At 28.7% G+C, this 23,264-nt stretch overlaps 1 protein-coding gene across 1 annotated transcript; it reads left to right on the forward strand.

Annotated features, from left to right (window-relative positions):
* Positions 1-1,366: 1,366 nt before the first annotated feature.
* LOC107448618 (uncharacterized) lies at positions 1,367-23,045 on the forward strand. Its single transcript, XM_016063886.5, has 5 exons — positions 1,367-1,625; positions 15,402-15,495; positions 15,578-15,740; positions 18,698-18,853; positions 20,757-23,045. Exons 1-5 carry the CDS (start codon positions 1,468-1,470, stop codon positions 21,134-21,136), a joined length of 951 nt encoding a protein of 316 aa, XP_015919372.1. The 5' UTR covers positions 1,367-1,467; the 3' UTR covers positions 21,137-23,045.
* The last annotated feature ends 219 nt before the right edge of the window (positions 23,046-23,264 follow it).

Raw genomic sequence — 23,264 nt, forward strand, 5'->3', positions numbered from 1 at the left:
TCATCCGATTTGCTTTCAATTGCGAATGATTAGAAACTGCAAGAGCATTCTCACCAAATGCAGTTGCCACAAATCCAATCACGGTTGAGAAAATAAAAGAGCCTGCTGCTGAAATTTATTTTTCATGTAGAAACTCCCTAATCAGGATCATTTTTCTCTCGGTGGTAATTGGAGGTGCAGCAACTGCAATCAGTAAGAATGCTCCTTTCTGTGGAACTCCTTGTCCGATTCCAAGTCAGATGAAGTGCAAATGCCCTCTAAAGGATAGTTAAAAATTTGCAGACATAAATTCGGAGATGTGAATGAGAGCCTGATTGATGAAATATACCCATAAAAGATTTGCCGATCAAATTCTCGTTTGTATTGTCGAACTCACATCCCGGAAAGATTTCAAGTGAACAGTTCCTGAAAATGAATCCTAGAAAATCGCAACTGATCTTAACATTCTAACTGCATTCGAATTGGACGATGTGATTTTTTTTGTACCCTTACTCTAATCAAGTTTACTCTTTTCTTCGATTGCTAATGAAAACAAATTGTTATTGTGTAAGTATAAAATGCGATACTCACATGCGATGCTGGCATCGACTGAGGTCCGTGCCGTACCAAACAGAGACGGTAAAGGTTCATTCTCACTGTATGCTAACACATTGCTGAAAGTAGCAAACGAGAATCTGAATGGAGGGTTCTTTGAGGGAAATATATTATACCAATCAGGCTCAAAGTCGCTTATGCGAATTTTTTCTTACAGCGAGAAAGGTCCCTTAGAATTGCTCTTTATGAAATTTTAGTGCGTTAAGACTCAAACCAAAAAACTCCGACAACTTATTTATGTAAGTTTTTTTCGAATATAGTGATACGAAAAAATCGTAAATGTCAATTCATGGATGGAAACAGGAACTTGGTTGAAATTTTTAGGCTGGTAAATATGTTTCACTAATCAGGCTTTGAATCGCATCTTCGAAATCACATATGCAAACTTTTTCATGCAGTGTAAACAATCCTTTAAGCCGGATCATACACATTGCACCAATCACATTCTCAATCACCCTCATTGCATGCGCGATTGCGGAAACATCTGACCTCACATTCAAAATACTTTAACTTTTACTTTTAGATTAATAATGCCATCTAGTGAGTAATTTTTTTACCCTGAATGTTCTATTGAATTCCTCTTTTTTTTTAATTCAAAATACTAAATAGTTGTGCATATAAGAGTTATTTTATATTTATTACGTATCTTACTAGAATTAATTCTTATTCATTGTCTAAAATTAACTCAATTATATTGCTTTCTATTGAAAACCTGCAAGCAGTGTATATGTAGTGCCATCTGTTGGGAATTCTGGTTTTTTCTGTTTTTATCAACGGCCTCTTTTTAGTAGATTTTGATCCCCTGGTGACGCGGCGAGCAAAGAGGCGGCTAGATTCTTGTTAAGTGTGTACGTGTTTTAGAAGAAGGGTAGAATGGCTCAAGCTACGGATTCCGGACCTGTGTTCTTTACAAAAGCAACTCCAGAACAGTGGAATTACGTTCTGTCGCAGTACAAGGAAGTACTTAAAGAAAAGGCATCTAAAAGGACCAAAAAAGGTGGACCTGAAGAGCTCATACGTCTGGATACATGGTATGTAAAAAACCTTTGTTCGACTGGTTCAAGGCCATTCACCCTCTTGCCCCTTTGTTAATCTTTTAGGTGTCTTCTGTCCGTCCGTGTGAAAAAATTGACAGGCACATTTAAACTCAGGCGGGATTACAGATCTTTGACACACGTGCTATTAAAGCGCATGTTTTGGTTAGCTTTGTTTTTCTTCGTTAGTAGATCGGTCTGAAGTATTGGGGGGCAGCGCAAACAACCTCTGTGTCTGCTCATTCTAGTGTAACCGGGCTTAAGAATTCGTTGTCCTTCCTTGTTAAGCTACATTTTTTTATAAAAGCTTAAAAATTTTACATAAAGTATAATTGAAATAAAAAAAGGGCTATTATCTTATTTAATAATATTTTCTTCTGGTAAAGTCATCTGATCTTTTTTTTTAAAAAAATACAAGAACATAATTTTTTTAATAGTAATTAGTGAAACATAATTTGTTCGACTAACAGTCGATGTAATTGAGCATATATAATGATAAAGTCCTTCTCCTCAACTGTTATTTAACATTTTATATTCTTTTAAAGGAGTTTTAGTTTCATAAATTATGAAAGAGACACTTTGCATAACAGAGAACAAAATGGACGCCAAAGTTTTTTTCAAAACAGCACTTATATGATTTTCTTGTTAGTTCTCTGAAAAGTAATTAAATTAAAAACCAATCATTAAGAAAATAATTTAATACTTATGATTTGGGATTATTATTATTTTATAGATTAGAAATAAGAATTTTTTTTTTTTAAATTTGCCTTTTTTACGCTTCCGTCATAACTTCTTTAATTTGATTTTTTTTTTTCCCTACAAACCATTATTTTATTGATTAGCTAGTGTGGTATTCATTTATTCAAATGAATTTACATATTTTATCCTCAAACAAAAATTAATTTCCTATTTATTAATTAGTTTGTTGTGCAGTATACTAAGTAATTTAAACAGAAGTTTTTTTTACTGACTATTGCATTACGTAAAATAAAGGTTAAAACTCACAAGTGATCTTTTTGTCTGGTGAAAATTCTTATTTTGGCACCTGCACATCTTGGTTGTCATGATTCTTATTGTCTTTAAAAATTGTAGTTCTTGTGCTTACTTTTTTCAAATACTTCTCAATCTAATTCTCCTCTATAATGTTTAAATACAATAGTTATATTAGGTATATTAAACTTAATTTGCAATTTTGATTGCATATTCTGAAATAAAATTTCATGCTGGTTTGTTTTAAGGACAGTTAAGCAATATTAATGAGTTTACAGTGTTGATGTGAAATCACTTAATTGTTATTCTCTTTTAAAGAATTCATGTGTTTTATAATTTCCCATATAATATTTATTACTTGGCTTTAAAGATATACTTCATTTAAACTTATTTAATATAGATTTAATCAGACCAGAAATGTAAGTGTTTTTAAGCTTTTAACAATTGACTATCCAGATAAGTCTAGACTTTTCTTGAAAGGTCCTCTTTGTATGAGATTCTGACAAATCTACTCTAAATTTTGGGGGCAGATTTTTTTTGTATTTTAAAAAAGTGTTTTCTTCTATCAAAAATACATATAAAATTGTCTTTCGAAAATAATTGCATATAAATACAAAATGAAACCCAACACTATAAAGTCATAATTGTAAAATAAAAAATAAAAAAATCGCGTATTATTTCTAAAAAATACAGATTGTTGCTAACGAAGTTGAAGAATCTCAGCTTATATATACAAAGCTGGTATAAGTCTATTGCCGTCAAATTTGAAACTTTCATTATATAGCCATATAATCAATCACTTTTTACGCCCCTATTTATCATAATGTTTAGATGGATAATATTATAAAATGGTCCATTGTTTTGATAAAAAAAATTTGTTGAGGGTTCATTCTGACAGGAAATTTACTTAAAGCAGTGTTTTCACTACAGCGCGAGAATCTCGCATATTTTTTTCTTTTCTCGCATCAAAAAATTATTACTGCAAAAAATTCGTGCATTCTATAAATCAATTTCAAAATTCGCGAATTTCTCGCATTTTGGAAGAAGCTTCAAATTACACTATTTAGAATAAAATCCGTTTCACTTTTCTTCCTGGATCTTTCATTATTTTCAACATTTGCTCCGTTATCTAGCTTCCCTATTTACAAGTATTGTTCAGAACTTTTTTGAACAACAGAACACAACCGAACCATGGAACCCCTTTCAGAACACATTTCTCTGCAACCACGTGTTTACCGTAGGTAAGGTTTTTTCATGTAAGACGTACAAATTTTTTATGCACTAATGTAAAATGGACAAATACCTAGTAAAGGCAAAATCTTCTATAATGATGCAGCAAGAATATTCAATGCTTTAAAAAATAGAAGACGTTAAAAATGTATTATAATAAAAGAAATGAATTTTTTTTCAAGTCTATTTGTGTTTTTTTAGTTTTTAGAAATCTCACTTAACTTTTTGAAATCTCACCCTGTTTTTGAGAAAGGGTGAGAAATTCTCACCCATTTTTTTTCTGTGATGAAAACACTGCTTAAAGACAGCTAATAATTGAGATGAATGTTAAAATGATTTCCGCATAATGATCTGCTGCAGAATAAATGCTATGTCTTGGCAATTTCCAGGCTGCAGCCTGCAAAAAAAAAAAAAAAAAAAAAAAGCGCTCAAAGGGGCCAACTCAAAAGGTATAACTCGTAGCCATCCTCAGGTAAACGTCTGTGTTTTCATAATACAAGAAAAATTTTGCTAGTTAAAAGTTCATTTGTCGGTTGTAGTTCACACAACTGACCAAGATACAGAAATGAAATCGTTGAGAAAAGATTTCCATTTTGTGGTCTGTGCAGAATAATCACCAAGTCTAGAGAAACTGGAAGGGGGGAAAATGCAAATTGTCCATTTGGTGATTGCAGTTGGTGCTTCAGATCATGATAGAGAAATATTCCCCCCATATTTCTGGAGTGGCTTGAAATTTTATAACCAATGTTGAACAGCAATGTTAAACCCCATATCCTTGTAACATTGAACAAGTCAAAAAAGCTCCAGAATCAAGCATTAAGATAAATTAGACTTCGTGTAAGATTTTTTGATTGAACTAACCTATATTTATGTTACATGGAGAGGAAAATAACGAAAATCTCTCACTGTTAGCCTAGAACCAACAGATTCTAACTCATGATCCGTCGTCCTCCGAGGATATTTCACTTAAGCACTGTGGTTATTGCAAGCCGATAGCTGCTATCGGCGGCCACTGCCGGGATTCACACTTAAGTAGTCACTTTAAATATAACCATCGTTGAACAGCTAAACCAATTTGGAGTTCACAACTACTAATGTTCAACTCCATAGCCTTGTAATTTTGAACCTAATCCAGGAGAGAAGGAAACTTCTGGATCAAGTATTGGGAAAAATTTGCCCTCTATCCCCTAAGCTACCACGACTCTGCCTCAAATATTATGAAAATTGACTGGTGCACCTAAATTTAATTTATTAAAGAACTGATTAGCTACGAAATTCAGAAAAAAATTATGAGGCATTTACCACCAACTCTAGGAATCAACTATTGTCCTGAAGATATTAACTTCGATTTGGATGCTTGTGTTACCAAAATAGATGGGACCTGTGATAGAACTACAAATTTTAGAATCAGAAATGACTTTTTAAAAAAATTATTCTAACTTTTTAATTTAACTTAATTTAGGTGTACACAACCTGCAGCTCTTGAATCATGAATTTTTATGAATAAAAATATTTAATTTTCTACAAATATGTTACTAAGTTTACTGATAAAGACTGTTAGTGGTTAGAACACTAATTATCATATTTGCAATTATCATGACTAAGTAGGCATGCAGCCCTTCGTTGGTCAACTTGCTTTGCAAGTGGCCCTTCACTTGAAAAGGTTGTGCACTCCTACTTTAATTGTTAATTGCTTAATTGAAATTTAAAAGCAAACAGTTGTTTTTCATTAAAATAAGGTAAAAATAAAGATTTGGAAGACATTGTCATCTAATTAGTAAGTTTTTGTTTCTTTTAAAATTGTTATGGGCTCAAATTAAGAGTCCACTACGATTTTATTAAGTTATGTAAACCATTTGTTTTATGTATTTAAATATGTATAAATAATTGTCTTAGATATAGTTTACTTATTGTTATACGATTTAATTAATATACTATTCAGAATACGTATTTTAAGTTTTACAAATCAGTTATTATTTAATAAACTATAGTGTTACAGATTTCTAGCCTAACAAATTTTTGAACTTCCCCTTGAATTTTTTGAGAAGGTTCCTTAAAATACCTTGAAATTTTTAAGTCCTCTACTCCTGATTAAGTTATGTCTAGCATTTAAATTTTTGTTGTATGGTTAAATTGAAAATTATATTAAATAATAAGCTGGAAAGTGATATTAAAATAAGCTAAATTTTGATTTTGTTGAAATGAGAAATAAAAACTGTTATAAGTGTTAAGTAGTCAACGGTACATGTAACATAATTCTTTATTGTTAAGTTTATTTTATTTTTGAATTGAAAACTTCAAATGTCAATGCAATTTTTTTTTTAATGCATGTTCTTTTCTTCCATTCAAAATTTTGTTGGTAAGACTTTCGTAAATGTACTTACTTACTTTTTTTTTTTGTTTTTTTAAGCCTAACATAAATTTTGTTTTAACAGAAATTTAAGGTTTAAACAAAGTATCTCTTTTTTTTTTTTTTTTTTTCTTGCATTTTAATTATGGAAATTTTAACTTCTGCAAATATGGTTTTAAAACATATTGGTGAGGCTAGATAACATATTCTTGAGAAAGATGAAAGTATCTAATATCTTTCATTTAATGAAATACCTTATTCACCTACTACTAATAAACAAACAAGAAAGTTCACCTTTTTTCAATAAAAACCAATCAAAGGTAATTAACAAATTTTAAAATTAGAAAAATCACAGGTATTGGGTGCCAAATCTTTCTTGCTATCACAATGCATTTTTATAAGTTATTTATTCATTTGACACTATGCATGAAAATCAGGATTGCCCAGTTCTATGATAATTGCCGGTTTTATCCAATTTTAACTATCAGGGGTCTGTCTAATAAAAATCATTTATGACTGGTAAATTTCTTTATATTTTTCCCCATATATTCAAAAATAATTTTGCTGTTGTAAAATCTTGCACTTAAAATTGTACCCAAATTTAAAATCATTGTCCATAGTTAAATTTCAGTGTTCAAATTTTGACTTCCTGTAGAGTTTGTAGAGGACTCTTAGTTTAATTTTAAAAAACTCAGCTGAAAAATGGTTTGCTTTGCCAGTTAGGCTTACCAAATTGCACTATCTGAACAAATGCGTGCAACCTTTTTGTATAAGAAAGCTGCCAGAAAAGCTCCTCTTTTCTGTAGATTGCAGCAAGAAAGTGGTTGCATAAGAACTTTTTTTTTTTTGTGAAACTGCAATTTTTCCTAAAGTTGAATTTGTGAAGATACCGCTAAACGGTAGTAAATTTACCCTGGACAGACTCCTGACTATGGTTTTAAACGTTATGTCGAAAAACCTTTTTGATATAGTTTTTAACAATTGTCAGAAACCTAATTGAATATGAATATTATTGAATATGAAATTTACTATTATTGAATATGAAATAATTATAAATAAAATCACAGGTGATCAATAAGGTATGTTCTTTTATCATTTTGGCGGGGGGGAGGGGGACTTAGTTTTGACAATTACTGTTAAAAGCCTAATATTTTGGTGTAGAAAATCAGTCTATTGTATTAAATATATTGAATAATTATAAATAAAAGTGTGTAAAATTATAATTTACCCAATCTTTAAATTTTTTATTTACTCCCAAATTAAGCATTCGTTTATGAAACAGAAGTTTTGAATAAATGAGACCGAAATTTGAAAATATTCTTTTAATCAATGCTGAGCTACATGGACTAAAATGTAGGTGTGCCAAAGCTTTTACTGTAACATAATAAAATTATGTGTGTTAGGAAATTTATTCTTATAATTGTGCACTTGAAATGATTAATTAAAAAAAAAGTAGTTTTAAAAAATTATATATTTTTTGTACATTATAATTAGTTTACTTATCAGGAAATATATAAGCATGATTTCTAGGCAATGTTCATATACATATAAGTATTATTAACAACGAATACTGAGTATCAAAAATTTTTGTTGGAACAAAATTTATGTTAGCCTTTAAAAAAAAGAAAAGTAAGTTTACGAAAGTCTTACCCACAAAATAATTTCTAAAACAATGGGTAACAAATTGCAACAGTGGTTGCAAAAAATTATTCTGTGGAACCCTAGGGTTCCACTGATGATTTACAGAGGTTCTGAGATATAAAACATTTTTTAACCAACAATGATCTTTGTAACTTGCAGGGAGATCAGATGGCTATTGGTAACCACTCTAGTTTTACTCAAGCTAAAAAACCTGCCTAAATTGTGGAATAAAAGAAAATCAATATTTAGAGCTATAACAATTAATGACTCATTACATGTAATATGAATTGAATGGTTATTATATGGCAAATAATATTGATCTTAAATTATAAATATTACAATGTTTATAAAAATTGAAAAATAAATATATAAATAAAAAAAACACACAGTTAATAGTTTCAATAATTTTGACAGTATTTTTTGATATGAAATATAATATAAATAATTATCGTGCAAGTATTGTGCATGATTTAAGTACTAATAAAATGTCCCCAATGACAAAAAAGGAACTTTCCCCTGTTTTTTGTGAGATTAAGACAATTTTTAATGTTAAAAACCCACCCCTGCAAAAGGTCATGTTGGCACTTAATTTTGAAAGTCACTCACTTAACACTGTAAAAGTTTGTCAAACTGTGTAATATTCTGTAATAACTGAATTTGATCCACAACAATATTTAAATTACCCTCTTATAATATTGTGTATATTTCAAAAAGTAATTCTTATTCATTATTAAAATACGAGAAAAATTTGTAGTTTATAAAAAAATAATTTAAGGCATACTAAAAGAAAAATCACTGAGTGCACAATTTTTTTTTTAAAAGTAAACTCAAGAAGAAATGTTGAATGATAAATGACTTGAAAGCTATAATTTAAACTGAAAATTGTGAGAAAAAATTTAAAGATGCCTTCTTTAAAAAAAAAGGGGGGGTATTAAAAGCAATTTTAACATTTAAAATCACTTATAAAAATTGTATCAGTTGAGAATAATCCAGACAAATAATCGGAATTAAACCTATAAACACAGATTAAATTAGCTTATTTTTAATCAAATTAAATCAGCTTATTTTTACAAAAGGGTGCATCAAAGGGCAGGCAGGGCAGACTGCCCTTCTAAAAACGCAATATTTCAATTTTATTCTGCTCTCTGTTGTAATTCAGACAACTATATAAATTCTTGTATCTGTCTATGACTTTAGAATTTCCAAGGAAATAAATCAAAAGTATAAAACTATATACAGGGTGTAGAAGAAAAAAAGATTTGGAAACAGTCAAATATCTAGAAATATGTATTGAATCTTGAAAGTAAAAATATAAGCGTTCAATTTTTAAAAATTTAAAAAAAAACAAAACTCAAATTTTACCAAACTCTTTCAGCTCTTGAGGGCAGGGTTGAATAAACTTTGATACCCTAATTTAAATTATGCATAGGTCTATACATTTTGCTTCACAAATAACTGACTAAAATAATTAAAGTACAAACTGTTTAAAATGGTAGTATTTTAAGACAAAAAAAAAATATTTTTTTTTAAAAGGCAATTTTTGAAATAATTTTAATGTCAATTTTTATGTTAATATTATGACTCTCATGATTCACAATTTTACCCTCTATTAGTTTTCTCATTACAGCGCCAACTGTGAAATGCATAAATTTATATGTCACATAGGATTACTTTTTAATGAAGAATCCTAATCTGCAATAAAAAATAGGATTTACAATTAAGATTTCAAAGTTGCTTCTACGGGGATGAGGAGGGAGATAATTTGGTATTTTTTTAGGATTTAAAAAAAATATATATTGATTGTGTATTTTTTCACTTTTTTTTTGTTCTATGTATATTTCTACAGATATTTGAAAATTTTCATTCTTTTTTTTTTTTTAACACTCTGTGTAAAACAAATACAACCGGTCTTAGTTTCCAGACTGTATGAATTGCTTACAAGACAGTTACATTGAAAATTTTACCATTACGTTTAGAGGAAAGAAAAATTAAGTGAACTGTAAAAAATTTCAACCTTTTCATTGTATGCTCTTTATTTTTATTACCCGTATGTGTATTGAATATTCATCAAGAAAAAATGTTTGAGTAAATTAGTTAATAAAAAAAATTGCGTGGAGCTTTCATACGAAAACAAACAATCATCGTTCATTTTTGTCGATTTTAAAACTTTTAATAAGAAAATAAACTTTTTTGCATCATTTTTGTTTCACTGCTTTATTAATGCGGCATGCGCCATCCTGCAAGTAAACTTTTATTTTGATGTTAATTGACTCAAAAAGAAATCTATTGAAATAACAGTCGAACTAAAACCTTCATTTTAATTGGTTTTTTTTTTTTTTTTTTTTTTTTTTTTTTTTTTTTTGGTAAAGTAGGTTAGGTATTTTAAACTCTTCATTAATTTTTGAGAAAGCTTTCTTTCATTTGCTTAGTTTTTGGTCTGTAAAATATTTAGCTTTTGTTAGAAGGAAATAAGTTAACCATTTTTTCGAATCTTCTTTCATTTTGTGAACTGTGTGCAGTTTCGACACACAGTTTGTATGACATAATTCAGAACAAATGTTGCAATTAGAAAGCAAAGAGCATGCAAATAAAGCATCAAGAAAAAATGCTACTTTAAATTTATATTTCCGGAATATCAATACAAAAAATTTAATTGCAATATTATTACAGCCTAGATTATGGTATCTGTTTTTCAAATATTTATTTTCCTTTTAATAAAAATTGTTTCGAAATTTGGAAAGATTCCTGTAATATAAATCTTTCGTTTTGCTTATTGAATTTTCACGTTCTGGCTGCCAATCTGAATGATTTGTAGGATTGACAATAAATATGCTAAGTATTAATAAGTTATAATCTATGAAATCTTAACCATCAAATTATGAGATGCATTTGTTACCTGGAAAATATGGTTCTAGTAGTTCAATCAGGGGAGCGATTGAAAGTTTGGCTTCCTTAATATTTTATTAAATTCACGTTTTGCGTACGTCACCGTATCTAGGTAAATTTTTAAACTAAACAAGAAATTTATCTTAAAATAATTCCGTGTAAAAAAAGTTATTTTTAATAATTAACTATTATTCTATTGGCGAAAAAAAAAATTAATTGTTTGTAAGTCGTGCTAATTTTTACCGCGATTTAAACTGCGATACTAAATGACAAGATATAAAATTTTATCAAAATTCGTCTCCAAATGCAATAAAAATCAAGTAGTTAAAAATTCGAATTCAATACAATACAATATTGTCTTTTAAAAAACTAGTTTTATAAAACCCTGCTAAATACTAAAAATCGCTTAAAAAGTTCCTGAAATTATTGTGAAATATGCTAAAATTGAAATTATCATTTTGGTACTCTTATTTGGTTGAATGTTCAAAAACCCTTATTTGACGAAATAAAAACATGTATATGCTGAGGAAGTGCGTTTTTCTTTTTCTCTTATTTCGTAATTCAAATTGGCATGCATACATGAGGTCAACCTTTCGAAGATCGAAATTTGAATTGAATTCGTGAAAATCCCAATCAGTAGGACATAAGTTGTTACTCAAGGTTTCTTTTTTCCCTCACTTCCCCTTAATTTTATCTTTTTTATGGCGTCCGTCCGTAAGTTTGAAATTGATATTATAAAAATGGAAAAATAATTGATAAAATTTAGCTTTCTGATAACTATAATTGGACGGGAAAAAAATCATTAATATTTTTAAAACATAAATTAGTTAAGTCATTATTGAAAAATAATCGAAACTTAGCTGTATTACCGGTATGGGGTAAAAGGGAGAAAAAAAACTAACAGCTATTATAAAAAAAAAGTGTTGAGTTAAATACAAGAGAAATAGGGGGAAAAAACTTTAATGCTAAAGTAATGTTATTCGAAAAAGTGAGTCCGTAAAATGTTAAGAAATATAATCTATCGGAACCACTTTTAAAAATTCTGCGTTATCATAAAAAATAAATAAAAATTTATACAAGAACGAAACAGGAAAAATAAAAATCAATCTTCATTTTTGAAAGAAAATTATAAACCTGAACATCTCAGTTTTCTAAAATCCGTATTTTCTAGAAAAAGTGAATCAAAAGAATGAAAATAGAAACATTCTTAATTGTCGCGTCATAATAAAAACTTTGATAAAAAAAACAAGTTTTTTTTTATAAAAGAAAAATCTAGATTGAAACCAAAACAATCATTCTTAATTTTTAAACTTTAAAATCTAAATTTCTCTTTTCCACAAAAGTGAAGACGTTCATAAGAAACACTCATTAAAGAATGCTGTGTCATAATAAAAATTTTGGTTAAAACAAAAGTAAGAAAAGCAAAAGAAGAACAGAAAAAATTGTTCTTTCCTAAAATGTAACTTTAACGAAGAAAATCAGTTTTCTTTATTACCGATCTTAGCATACAGGAAAAAAATGCTGGTAAAAGAATAAGTCTGTTGGAAGCGCCCTGCTAAAATGCTATTCTATAATAAAAACAACAAAAAGAAAACTGCGAAATTGGTGTTATACCACTGAGTATAATTTTAAAAAATATATATAATATAAGCAACGCAAAACTCTTTGTTCAGTATTAATCTAGTTTCAGTTCTTCAAATTTCGATTTTCCATTTGTCTTTCAGAACATAAATTTGGAAGTTTTAGAACTTAACATATATGAGTAAAAACTATTTATATTAATGTATAGTTTATAGGTCCTATAAATTAATTATACGGTATCAAATTCATGTTGTACAAGTTTTAATTTTTAAAAAGCACTTAATCATTTAGTATTCTGAATGCGATCGACCCCAAAGTCTAAGACTTAGCCCCATAATGAATATGCTTAGTGTTTAAAAAAGTAGGAAAACTAAGTGCTTATGTTTCGTTGTTAAATTTGAGTTGAGCATTGTAAAGGCTCATTTTTACTGTCCAATTTTTTAAGCACGCATTTTGAACTGTCTATTTTTTAAAATACTCATTTTTGAGCTGTGTTCCGAATAAATAACTTGCCAACGTTTTAAAACCGCGTTAAATAACGTATTGGGGAGAAAACTTTCAGTAGCGCTCCTGACTAAATGACACTAATTTCCTATTTGCCGCTGTTCCTTATTTTAAGGGTCAAGAATATCCCAGTTTTCCAATTTGTCGCTTATCCAAATTTTGAGAATCGAAGAATTCATTAAGTATATTTTTTGTTTCTGATACTATTCTATACCTATAAGATGACACTAATTGTCATATTTAAAACCAAAAATTGTGTGTAATCTGACAACTAAATCAAAAGTTATTCACTGTGTTTTTTTTTTTTTTTTCCTCCCCTTAGTTTATTTTAACGTTTACTTCACGTTTGACAAACTTACTTCGAAATTAAAATTTTCAACACATTTTGACAGTCAAAGAATCGAATGGGAAAGATCCTTATCATTCGAACTATTGTTTTTGTTTACGCTACTATTCTATACCTAATAGATGGCGCTAATTGTCATATTTCAAAGCCAAAAATGTCTTATATGAAAATCTGACAACTAAATCAAAAGTTATTCGCCATGATTTTTCCCCCTTTCTGTTTATTTTAACTTTTACTTGACGTTAGCTGAATTTTTAAATAAAATTTTCAAAATTGTGTATAATTCACGTTTTAGAGGCCTTTCTATAAGTTGAGACCGATAGATGGATATTATTTAAATTTATTATCTTTATTGTGAAGATTTATGTTTTTCTAAAAGACTTGTAATCCCAAAAGGTTTTCCTCCACTAAAATTTTTTGTCATCCTCTTTTCTCATTTAACCATCTTAAGTTTCATGAAAGTTAAAAAATAAAAAAAATTTCTCAAACAAGAAAGGAAGGGAAGATGGTAAAAAGTAAAATGCCATTATGTATTCCTGTTTATTTGATGCCTCTCTACCAAAAGGAGTTTTGCATTTTTCTGAATGTCTTCTAAAATGAGATGCTTGCTCATTATGATATTGATTTTCTTCAACTGCACAATGTATTGATCTTGAGTTTTCTCTTTCCCCTTCCTAAAAAAAAAAATAATAAAATGGGGTTGGAAAGGGGTTTCAAATTTGCTTGTCATTTTCTTCTTTCTCTCTCTCTCTTTTTAATCTCATTTTCTTCTGTTTTGTATTATTGGCTCTATTTTTGAAGAAAAATAGTCAATAGAATTTTAATATCCCTCTTTGTATTTCAAGACAGTGTCTTCAATCTGTCTGGTTTTAAGATTTTACAAAGATTGGCAGGATTTAAATCAACTGGTTTAATAAGTCAAGATATATTTATGCAGAATTATAATTTTTTTTTTTTTAAAAATTGTTTCTAAGCTTTATTTTTTTGATAATGATGGTTTATAAAGGAACTAAAAAGAAGGTACTGTATTAGAATATGTTCATTATTGTTCAAAATAGGAAGCAAATTTTAAGTTTATGTAACACTGGTGTAAAAAAAAAAACTTTTAAATTATAGTTTTTTATTAGCCTTATGTCTGCAGAATATTTTAATGTTCAAGTCCATTTTAATAGCTTTCAAAATTTTAATATTTTTGGAATTATAAATAGGACTAATAACTTTAAAATGGCTGTATATATAAGTGTATTTAGAATAGTTAGTATTTGTATTGATCCTAATTATTTTATAATAAAGAGTAAAGTGTTTTTTTTTTTATTATTATTATGTAATGAAGATAAAGATTGTATTTTGAAAATATTACAATCATAAAAATTAAAAGAGAACAGAAAGAAAATTTAAAAATAAAGTTTAAAGAAGGGCCTTATTCCCATTTATGCTTTTGATTTTAACTTATCAATTTGATATTTCTAATTTTAAAAACTAATGAAACATAAAATTTGTCATCTGATTTATTTTAAGCTGTTTTTATGACTTGAAATTTTGTTGACATTATTTTTAATATATTTTTGCAGAAGCCCAATGATATATAAACATTTAAAAATTGCTTAATAGTGTTTATTCAAAGTAACACACTCTCATATTGTTATTGAACTCAAAATTATAAAGAATTTTAAGGAAAAATTAATTTTTTTATAGTCAAAGCATTTAAATATAGAAAATTAAACTAAGATTTACTTACTTTCAAAAAAAAAAAAGTTGGACTTTTTACCCTGGCAAGATAAGATCTCTGATTATTTTCTAGATACTTTTTTAATGCAGACTTATTGGTATAGTAGTGCCCTGATTCTTTATTGTAAATTTCTTAATTTTTGCCAAAAATTTATAAATTCTTTAAAAATTGAATTTTTTACTTTAAAGGAATTTCCTATGATAAAAACATTTTGAATTAAATAAATTTACTAATACTTTAATAATTAATTCTAAGATTTAATAAAATTTGAAATTTTGTTGACAACTTACCTAGTTTTCTCTTCATTATGGCCAATCTCCTTGGATATTCGCTCTTTTTATCACCATATGTTGGTATTATAATACCCCAAATTTTTTTTTATCTTTATTAAGCTGGTTTACATATTTTTTTAAAAAAATATCATTCATCAGTTTTAAAATACTTCGTCATTGATGCACTTATTTAACTTGATTATTCAAATTGTTAAACTGTTCATAACAAGTATTTTAATTATAGGTATCAAGAACAATTACCAAAAATTATTCAGTCTAGAAAACCACCTCACATAGTTCATGAAGAATTAATTCAAATTGTAAAATGGAAATTAATGGTAAGTCATAAAAATCATTTATATTACCAATATTTAAAATTCATTTTAAGCCATTTTAAATCTTAATTTTATTTCCTTCCAGCGTGGAAAATTCCGTCCAAGATTAACGGATCTAGTCCGTATCAATACGGAAACTGCAGTTTTGCAAACCAGCAAGAAAGCTTTCAGAAAAAAACCATCTGAGTTATCCCAAGCGATAACTGCACTTACCAATTTAAAAGGAGTTGGGCCTGCTACAGCATCTGGTGAGAATAAGACATAAATCTCCCTTATAATGTGTTACATTTTTTCAGCACACTAAAAACCAGTATAATTGCAGTTTTAGTGAGCTTTATTCTAAGAAATAAACTGTTACCTGCAAAAATTTATAAGTGTCCAATCTGGCTTGTTTAAATGAATATTGAATGAATGACAAATTTTAAAGAATGGTTGAAATCATACACCAGACTAAACTAATTTAAACTCTGATACAAAGCTTATTCAAAACAGGCACCTATTTAAATAAGTTACTAAAGATCTGAACAAAATAAGTGTATTTTCTCTCAATCAGGATTTAAGTTCAAAATAGTAATAAAACAGGGTGTGTAGCATTTTTAAAAAGGTGCTTTTTTCCATGGGTGTTTTTAAAAATTGCTTAATTTTCCCTTTTCCGAAATGTGATATTTTTCTTTAACATGTTGATTTTCGCCAGAAATTATGCAAAAAGACATTGTCATATTCAACGTTTTAACAATTAATTCAACCGCAATCTATTTCGGCATACCGCTGGTCTGTAGTGTATGAAAACACCTTTTGTTTTGCATGTTTGATGAAATACTTGCGTATACTGAGCTGGATTCAGTGGCAAGGATTTTTGACCCTGCTGCATTTTGCAAGACTAGTCTCACTTTCAGACTTCATTTTCCGCCCTCTGTAATAGGATCGTAAAATATCTCGAATTTTTGCTGATTACGGGAACTAACTAAACATTGTTGTCCCCCCCCCCCTCTTTTAGCGATAGAAAATTTGATTTCTCTTGTTAATTTCATCGTTGGTGACGCTTCATCATCTTTGTCATTGTAAATAAAACCTTCAATTGCCGAAAACATGCATACCCTGTCTAATTATGATATTTTTCAAAGTGCTTAAAAATATTTTTTGAGTGCTTGAAAAGTGCTTAACAGGTACTTATTTTTTGTTGAAAAATTTGGCTACCCACCCTGTAAAAAAAAAAATTATAAAGCTATGAAAATAGAATTTAACACTTCCGTTTCTGGATACAATATGTAGTTCCTTCCTAACAGAAGCCATGCAGCTGGGGCTACATATTATTTGCACATCTATCAATAATTTTCAAACTTTTTTTCATTTTTTATTTTCAAAAAAAAAAATAAAGTAAAGGTCAGTCTCTGTGATTGTATGGGAATGAATTTCTTTTGAAGATTTAAATAGAGTTAATTAAAAAAATCCAAGTTTGTCTTTAATTAACCAGAATATTTGGCATAAATTCTAAAAATTTTAACTGTATTTAGTTTTTTCTCTAGATGCGACAGAGATTAATTTAAAAAAATAAAGTTAATGTTTATTAGGATCTTTTTTAATATAATTTTTATCTACCTTGTGTTAACAAATTTTTCTATGTATTTAATGTTACTGTAATTTTTACCATTATCTGTTATACTATGTTTGTGTCACTGAAATATTCATATTTTTGAAGTTAATGCTGCAGTTTGGCTAAAGAAATTTTGCTACCAGACTTTGTTTACTATTCCTTAAATCAAAATCATTATATTTTGGCTCTTTTTATAATGAGTTTTTATTTAAGTGTTAAAAACTGATTTAAGTATTATACATCAGACTTGAATAATGTTCGAAAAAAATGTAAAAGGAGTTAGAATGATATTTGTAATGCATTTCAAATTCATATTAAATTTAATGTGTAATAATTGTGTTGAAATTACTAATTATGTCTTTGAAAATGTATACACACTTCAATTGATGCAATATTCTGTTTATTGCAAAGTGTTACATCATTGAATACATATATTTTTTCATTGTTATTTTCTAAAATTTAGAATTTGAGCTTGTTAAAAATAATAAATTTAAAAAAAACTCTTAATTTAATATCATGAATTGTTTCCAATAAATATATTTAAAAAATTCCGCTGTTTAAAAATAATTAAACTGTTAAAAGTTATCTTTAATAAAAATTGACTGTTTAGACTTGAAAAAGAAAGAAAAATCAGAACTAAACTGACAATGATCTATACTCAGTACATGGGACATGTTGTAGACATTTGCACTTAGCATTTATTTGCAGTTTTAAATTGGTGTTGTATGGTGGTTTGTTTTCCCACCTCTCAGCTTTTTCAGAATTGCTGAATTTTTATAATCTACTTAACATTCTTTTACTTGCTGTGTTGGAAATGCTTTGGTCCAATTATAAATTTTAAAAAAATAGTTGTCCATAAAAATTAAAATTGTGAATTAAAGTGTTAGAATCTATATACAGTAGTTCTTTGTAATGCAAACCATAAAATCTTAAAGTTTGGCGTACATTGAAATTTAACATGATATATATAGTTTGTTCACCAGTAGTTAGCACTTGGCTCTACCTCCTCGGACGCCGAGTTCAATAAATACCTCAGCATGGGAGTAAGAGGAGAAACATCTCTGCACTAGAAAATAAGACAGCCCTTAATGCTCACCAAGAATTAATTCTTTTTCAGTCACTTACTTCGCTTTATCATCTGCTATTATACCTTTTGTTTCTCTAGCTAGTTGAATAATTTTAAATTTAAAAACTGCTATTATCCCTGCAAAATGTCTCAAAAGGGACAAACTATTCACTCAGAAGAGAGAAATATCAAATTAAAGACATATTTATAGTTAACAAAATACACATAAAATTTGTGAAATAAATATTTTTGTCAAATGATTGCCAAAGTATCGTCGTATACCACGTGATGAACGCGCATTCAAGTCCCTACTCCTGGTGAACGAACTATAATTGTAACTCTATACTACTTCTACTTTTTGTTACTCCATTCATTCTTAACATTAAAGCTTTAATGATAGTTTTTAATTATGATGTGATGAATTGATTTCTAGTTCAGAAAATTCTGGTTCTCTTTTATAAATTTTCCTTCAGACTTGTTTTAGCGTTTTATATGAGTTTGTATTTCACTTACCTGAGCTAATAACTTTCCTCGACCACTTATAGCTATTCTAGCTGCTGCCTTTCCTGATAATGTTCCATACATGGCAGATGAGAGTATGTTGTCTACACCTGGTATCGAAGCCACCGATTATACATTAGCAGAATATCTTAATTATGCTGAGCATATCAAGAAATGTACCGAGCGCCTTCAAAGTTTGGGTTTGTATTAAAATTTTTAAACTTTTTTGTTTGTTTTCCTAGTTTCAAAGAAGCAACTTACTCTTTTTGTTATGCTGAGGTTTTTAGTCTCTGCAACAAGATTGTGAGCAGACTTTGACTTACAAATTTATTTTAAAATTTATATTTGTTGTTTTGTAAAATGGTAATAAAAGTAGAAGTTGGATAAGCAATAAAGTGAGTTATCTTAAAGTAGTACTGCTTGAATATTTAAAATTTGAAAACTATTTCTAATAATAGTATTGATGAATTGAATACAGTTAAAGCTTGATATCGCAAAAATCTGAATTTTCTAATCATTACTATTCTGATTATAGAAAAAAAATCTTTTAATTGAATAAGTTTCTCATTTCATCTTTATTTCTGAAAGAATTCTGCTCAAAAAATTTATTGTAACAGTTCTCATCAATTAAGGTTTTCCTTGAATAATATTGAGATTTGCATATTCCTTTATATAATTATGGTTTAAAGAATAATAATTCGTAAGAGCAAATGAAACTAAAAGTATAACATAAAGTAGAAATCTTAAAACAACTCAACAAGACAACTTAAAAAAACTCTCCCAGCAGCCTTTGAAACACTAGGTCCTGTGCTTCCAATTTTTAATCTATAGAATGAATTTGGTTCCTTGTCTATAGAAGTCAATATGACAGGTATAAGTATTTTGCAATTTAATTTATACATTAGAATAAGGCATTTAAAAAAAATATTAAAATTTATGCCATCAGTGAAAAAATAAGGTAAAATCAGTCTTGAAAGTAAAAATATTTTTTTTCTCCTTGTGTCAGGGCTCGAAAAAACTTTACCGGTCCCTGAGGTCGGCTTGTCCAACAATGAACCCGTCCTCCTTTGAAACTAACCCCCGTAGCTTCTAAATAAATGAAAAATATTATTTTCTCCTATTCATTACAAACATTTATATAAATTACGCAATGAATTAGTAATTACTAGGATTACAAATACTATGAATACATTATACAGTAATAAAAAAATACTAGTTTATTAACAGTAACCTAGTATTTCTTTTATTAAATAATTTAAATGACAAAGGTCAAGTTATCTGGAATGTCAATTTATCGTTTTTTAAATGAATCATATGACGTTTGACAGTTCCGCAATCAAGCCAATGAAATACAGAGGTTTCTGCACAGAAATCTGAAAGGGGTTTTGTATTTAGGTAGATGTTCATAATTGCATTTAATGCTTTTTGTTTAAGACCAGTACGTAATGTGTTTTTTTGTAAGTTCATTGCTGAAAAGCCCCCTTTCGACCGCTGCAGTACTCACAGACACAGAAAACATCAATTCCACCATGCGCAGTATGTTGCTGTATTATGGGTCATTTTTCTGCATTAGATCTTTATAAATAGCTTGGGCTTAGAGGGCTGAAGTTTTCTGTCTTTAACAATGTTATGTGTCTTAAATTTTAATGACACCCATTCTTGAGAAAAAATTTCTTTATCTACTCTGATTAGAGGGTCATTTTAGAAGTGAGGCGCTAGACTCTTGTAAGATAACAAAAATTGAAAATGAATCGTGACAATTTATGGGAAAATGGCCTTCCGTTCGGATGTCTGATTCGAGAAATTTGTTGACCGCCGAAGATGTGCGGTTTTTCGAGCCCTGCCTTGTGTGTTAATCGCCACCCTATTTTTTCTTGGTAACTAACTTATATCTCATAACATGCAATTTATGTTCGTTTTTGTTAAAATTTAGAATAGATAAACTAAATAATTTGCTAGTTTAAACTTCTAAGTACTTAACTAATTCCAAAATTTCTAAGTTCTATGCTAAATTAAAACACGGTATTTATTATATATATAAATGTATCTTGCAATGATATTTATGTTTGTATTGTTTTGAGAAAGAAAATTTGTTGATTGCAGACCCTAAAAGTCATTGGACACCTCATAAAGTAGAGCTAACATTGTGGACCCATTATTTGGCCAGAGATCTAAAGCCATCCATTTTAGAAGGAATGCCCCATGCGAAGTCTGAGACCTCCGAAAATGGTGACCATGCTGATGATAATGCTATCGAAAATGGTAGTGAGCCTTCTTCTGAGGGTGTAATATCAAATCCTCCTGTTTCTACAGATGATGAGAAAGAGCTACCTTCAGAGGAAAATACCAATGATTCCCACGCTGACTCTGGCAAAGAGAATGTCGGAGAGTCTGCTGATGGTGCCGACGACGAAGAACCCGGCGATTCTGAAAAGACTTCTCCCGATGAACCTCCTGCCAAAAAGCTGTGTGTGGAGCAGTAATTCCGAGACTCTCGGCAATTAGTTTGCACAATTTTATTCAGGACTTGCAATGGTTTAAAAAATAAAACAGGGAAATTAAAAAAATAATAATAAACAAAAAAAACTCCTATTTTTATACATAGGCTTTCTTGTATTTTTGCTCTTCATCATCTGTGTGTGCCATTGTCTGAAATTATATTTATTGCATGTAAGTGTCCTGGTTGATTATGCAGATGCATTTTAAAATTTCTAATAGCTTTTTAATGAAATTTTAAAATTAGTTGCCAGCATGAATTCAAGTGAAAATTATTTAAACTTTATGTTCATTTCCCATCTTCGAAGTGTATACCCTTTAATTTGTTACTGCACCATACAGTAATATTTTTTACATTTAATCTTAATGTAGATTTTTTCTATTAAAGTTACTATTAAGTCACAAAAGAGACTTTATTCAATGTCTTTCTATTAGCCCTAGAATGATCTAAAGCATTGATCATAGTATTATTTTTTAATCCAAAATCCCTTCTCAAATAATGTTATTTTGTCCAAGCTTTAGAATTTATTATTTTCAGCTTTTCCTGTTAAGTCTTGGTTTTAGATACGTGGTTTCGGATGTGAAACATCCCAAAATCATTCTGGGGTTAATCTTTGTCAATGTTGTCTTGAACATAAGTCATAAGACTATAAATGAGCAGTGTAACCTATTTATAATACGTATTTTCAAATTTAATAGCTGTAACTTTTTGACATCAAATTTACTTGTATCATATCTTTAAAAGTGTTTCATTTTTATGCTTGAAATTTTTATTGGATCCAATTCCTTTTCCTTAGATTTTAAAAACATAAGGATCTATTTATTATCTTCTTTTTTTTATATATTAAGTTCCTGCTATTTATAAAACAGCCTATATAGGAGTTCATTGAATTATGAACCCAATTTGAATGGTGTGTAAGGAAATTAAATTTAAATTGGACCAATATATTGAGTATTAGTTGTTGGGAAAATCTTATTTTTATTTTATAAATTAAAATTTTATTGCAATATTAAACATTGTAATGATTGATTGATTACATATATATATATATTTAGTGCTCAAAGGTATAAATAATGTACTTAATGTTTTGTGAATGAAAACTTTTCTCTTCAAGAAATATTTGTTATTTTTTTATGAGATTTAGAATTATGCATTATGTCTCTGTTCCGCTTAAATGTTAACCCTTTCATTTGCATATGTACATACATATATATTCATTTACATATGTACTTTCTCAAAATTTGCTGACATAAATCATTGTTGCAGCTTGACAAGATGGTACCTGTACCTTATTAATTAGTGGTCTTGGATTTTGGCACTTCTCAATCTAAAAATTATATAGGCTATTAATATTTCATTCTATGCTTACACAGCCCAAAGTATATCATAAACTTTTTATGTGTGTCGGTGTTTTTTCTTATTAACCTGATCTTTTTGTCTGTACATTTCAACTTGTACTGACAGCTAAATTATGTGCATTTGCATAGAGCTTATTTAAATAACATCTGGTCTTGGTGAATTAATTCAAGTGTATTAGATATGACTTTGTGAGTCCAAAGACAGCCAGTGAATACCACTGCCTTTATTTAATTTAGCTGCAATCTTGGGAGTTTCCCGGATTTGAGATAGCTATTCTATTTTAAATTTATTCTTTTGCTTTGTTTCATGTTTTTATCATTTCATTGGCTTGAAGATTGCTTTTATTTTCCACTTGTTCTGTGTAGAATTGGGCACTAAATTGGTTATTCTGATCAACAAATTGAATCTTTCTTAAGCATTGCTTTGAATCAGTTTATTCAAAGTAAAAATTGATTTTAATTCCAATTAGAACATCTGTTATGTTACTTTTGTGTGAAGTATTAAACTAATGGTCACAACTCTAAGGATGTAATAACTTACCCCCCCCCCCTCAAAAATAATTTCACCATAGAAGATGAAGGCAGAAAACAAAAGATTTGGTAAAAATGAGAAATAAAAAGAATCTTTTATTGAGAACTTATACAGAAAATATTCAAAGAAGTGAGCACCTGGTGCAATAAAGGCTTCACATTGGCGAGAAGGTGAAAAATGCAGTGATCAACATTTATCATCATTCCTGACATTTAGCATCAGTA

The sequence above is a fragment of the Parasteatoda tepidariorum genome, chromosome 10 (genome assembly GCF_982258835.1).
Source record: "Parasteatoda tepidariorum strain Cologne lab strain chromosome 10, Ptep-v5.0, whole genome shotgun sequence".
In the NCBI taxonomy this organism is placed as follows: domain Eukaryota; kingdom Metazoa; phylum Arthropoda; class Arachnida; order Araneae; family Theridiidae; genus Parasteatoda; species Parasteatoda tepidariorum.

Bases quoted from the DNA above. Each gene is read 5' to 3' on its own strand.
- LOC107448618 (XM_016063886.5), top strand. From the start codon at position 1,468: ATGGCTCAAGCTACGGATTCCGGACCTGTGTTCTTTACAAAAGCAACT. The intron at 15,741-18,697 runs GTGAGAATAAGA...GACCACTTATAG, and splicing joins TGGGCCTGCTACAGCATCTG to CTATTCTAGCTGCTGCCTTT. The intron at 18,854-20,756 runs GTTTGTATTAAA...TGTTGATTGCAG, and splicing joins CGAGCGCCTTCAAAGTTTGG to ACCCTAAAAGTCATTGGACA.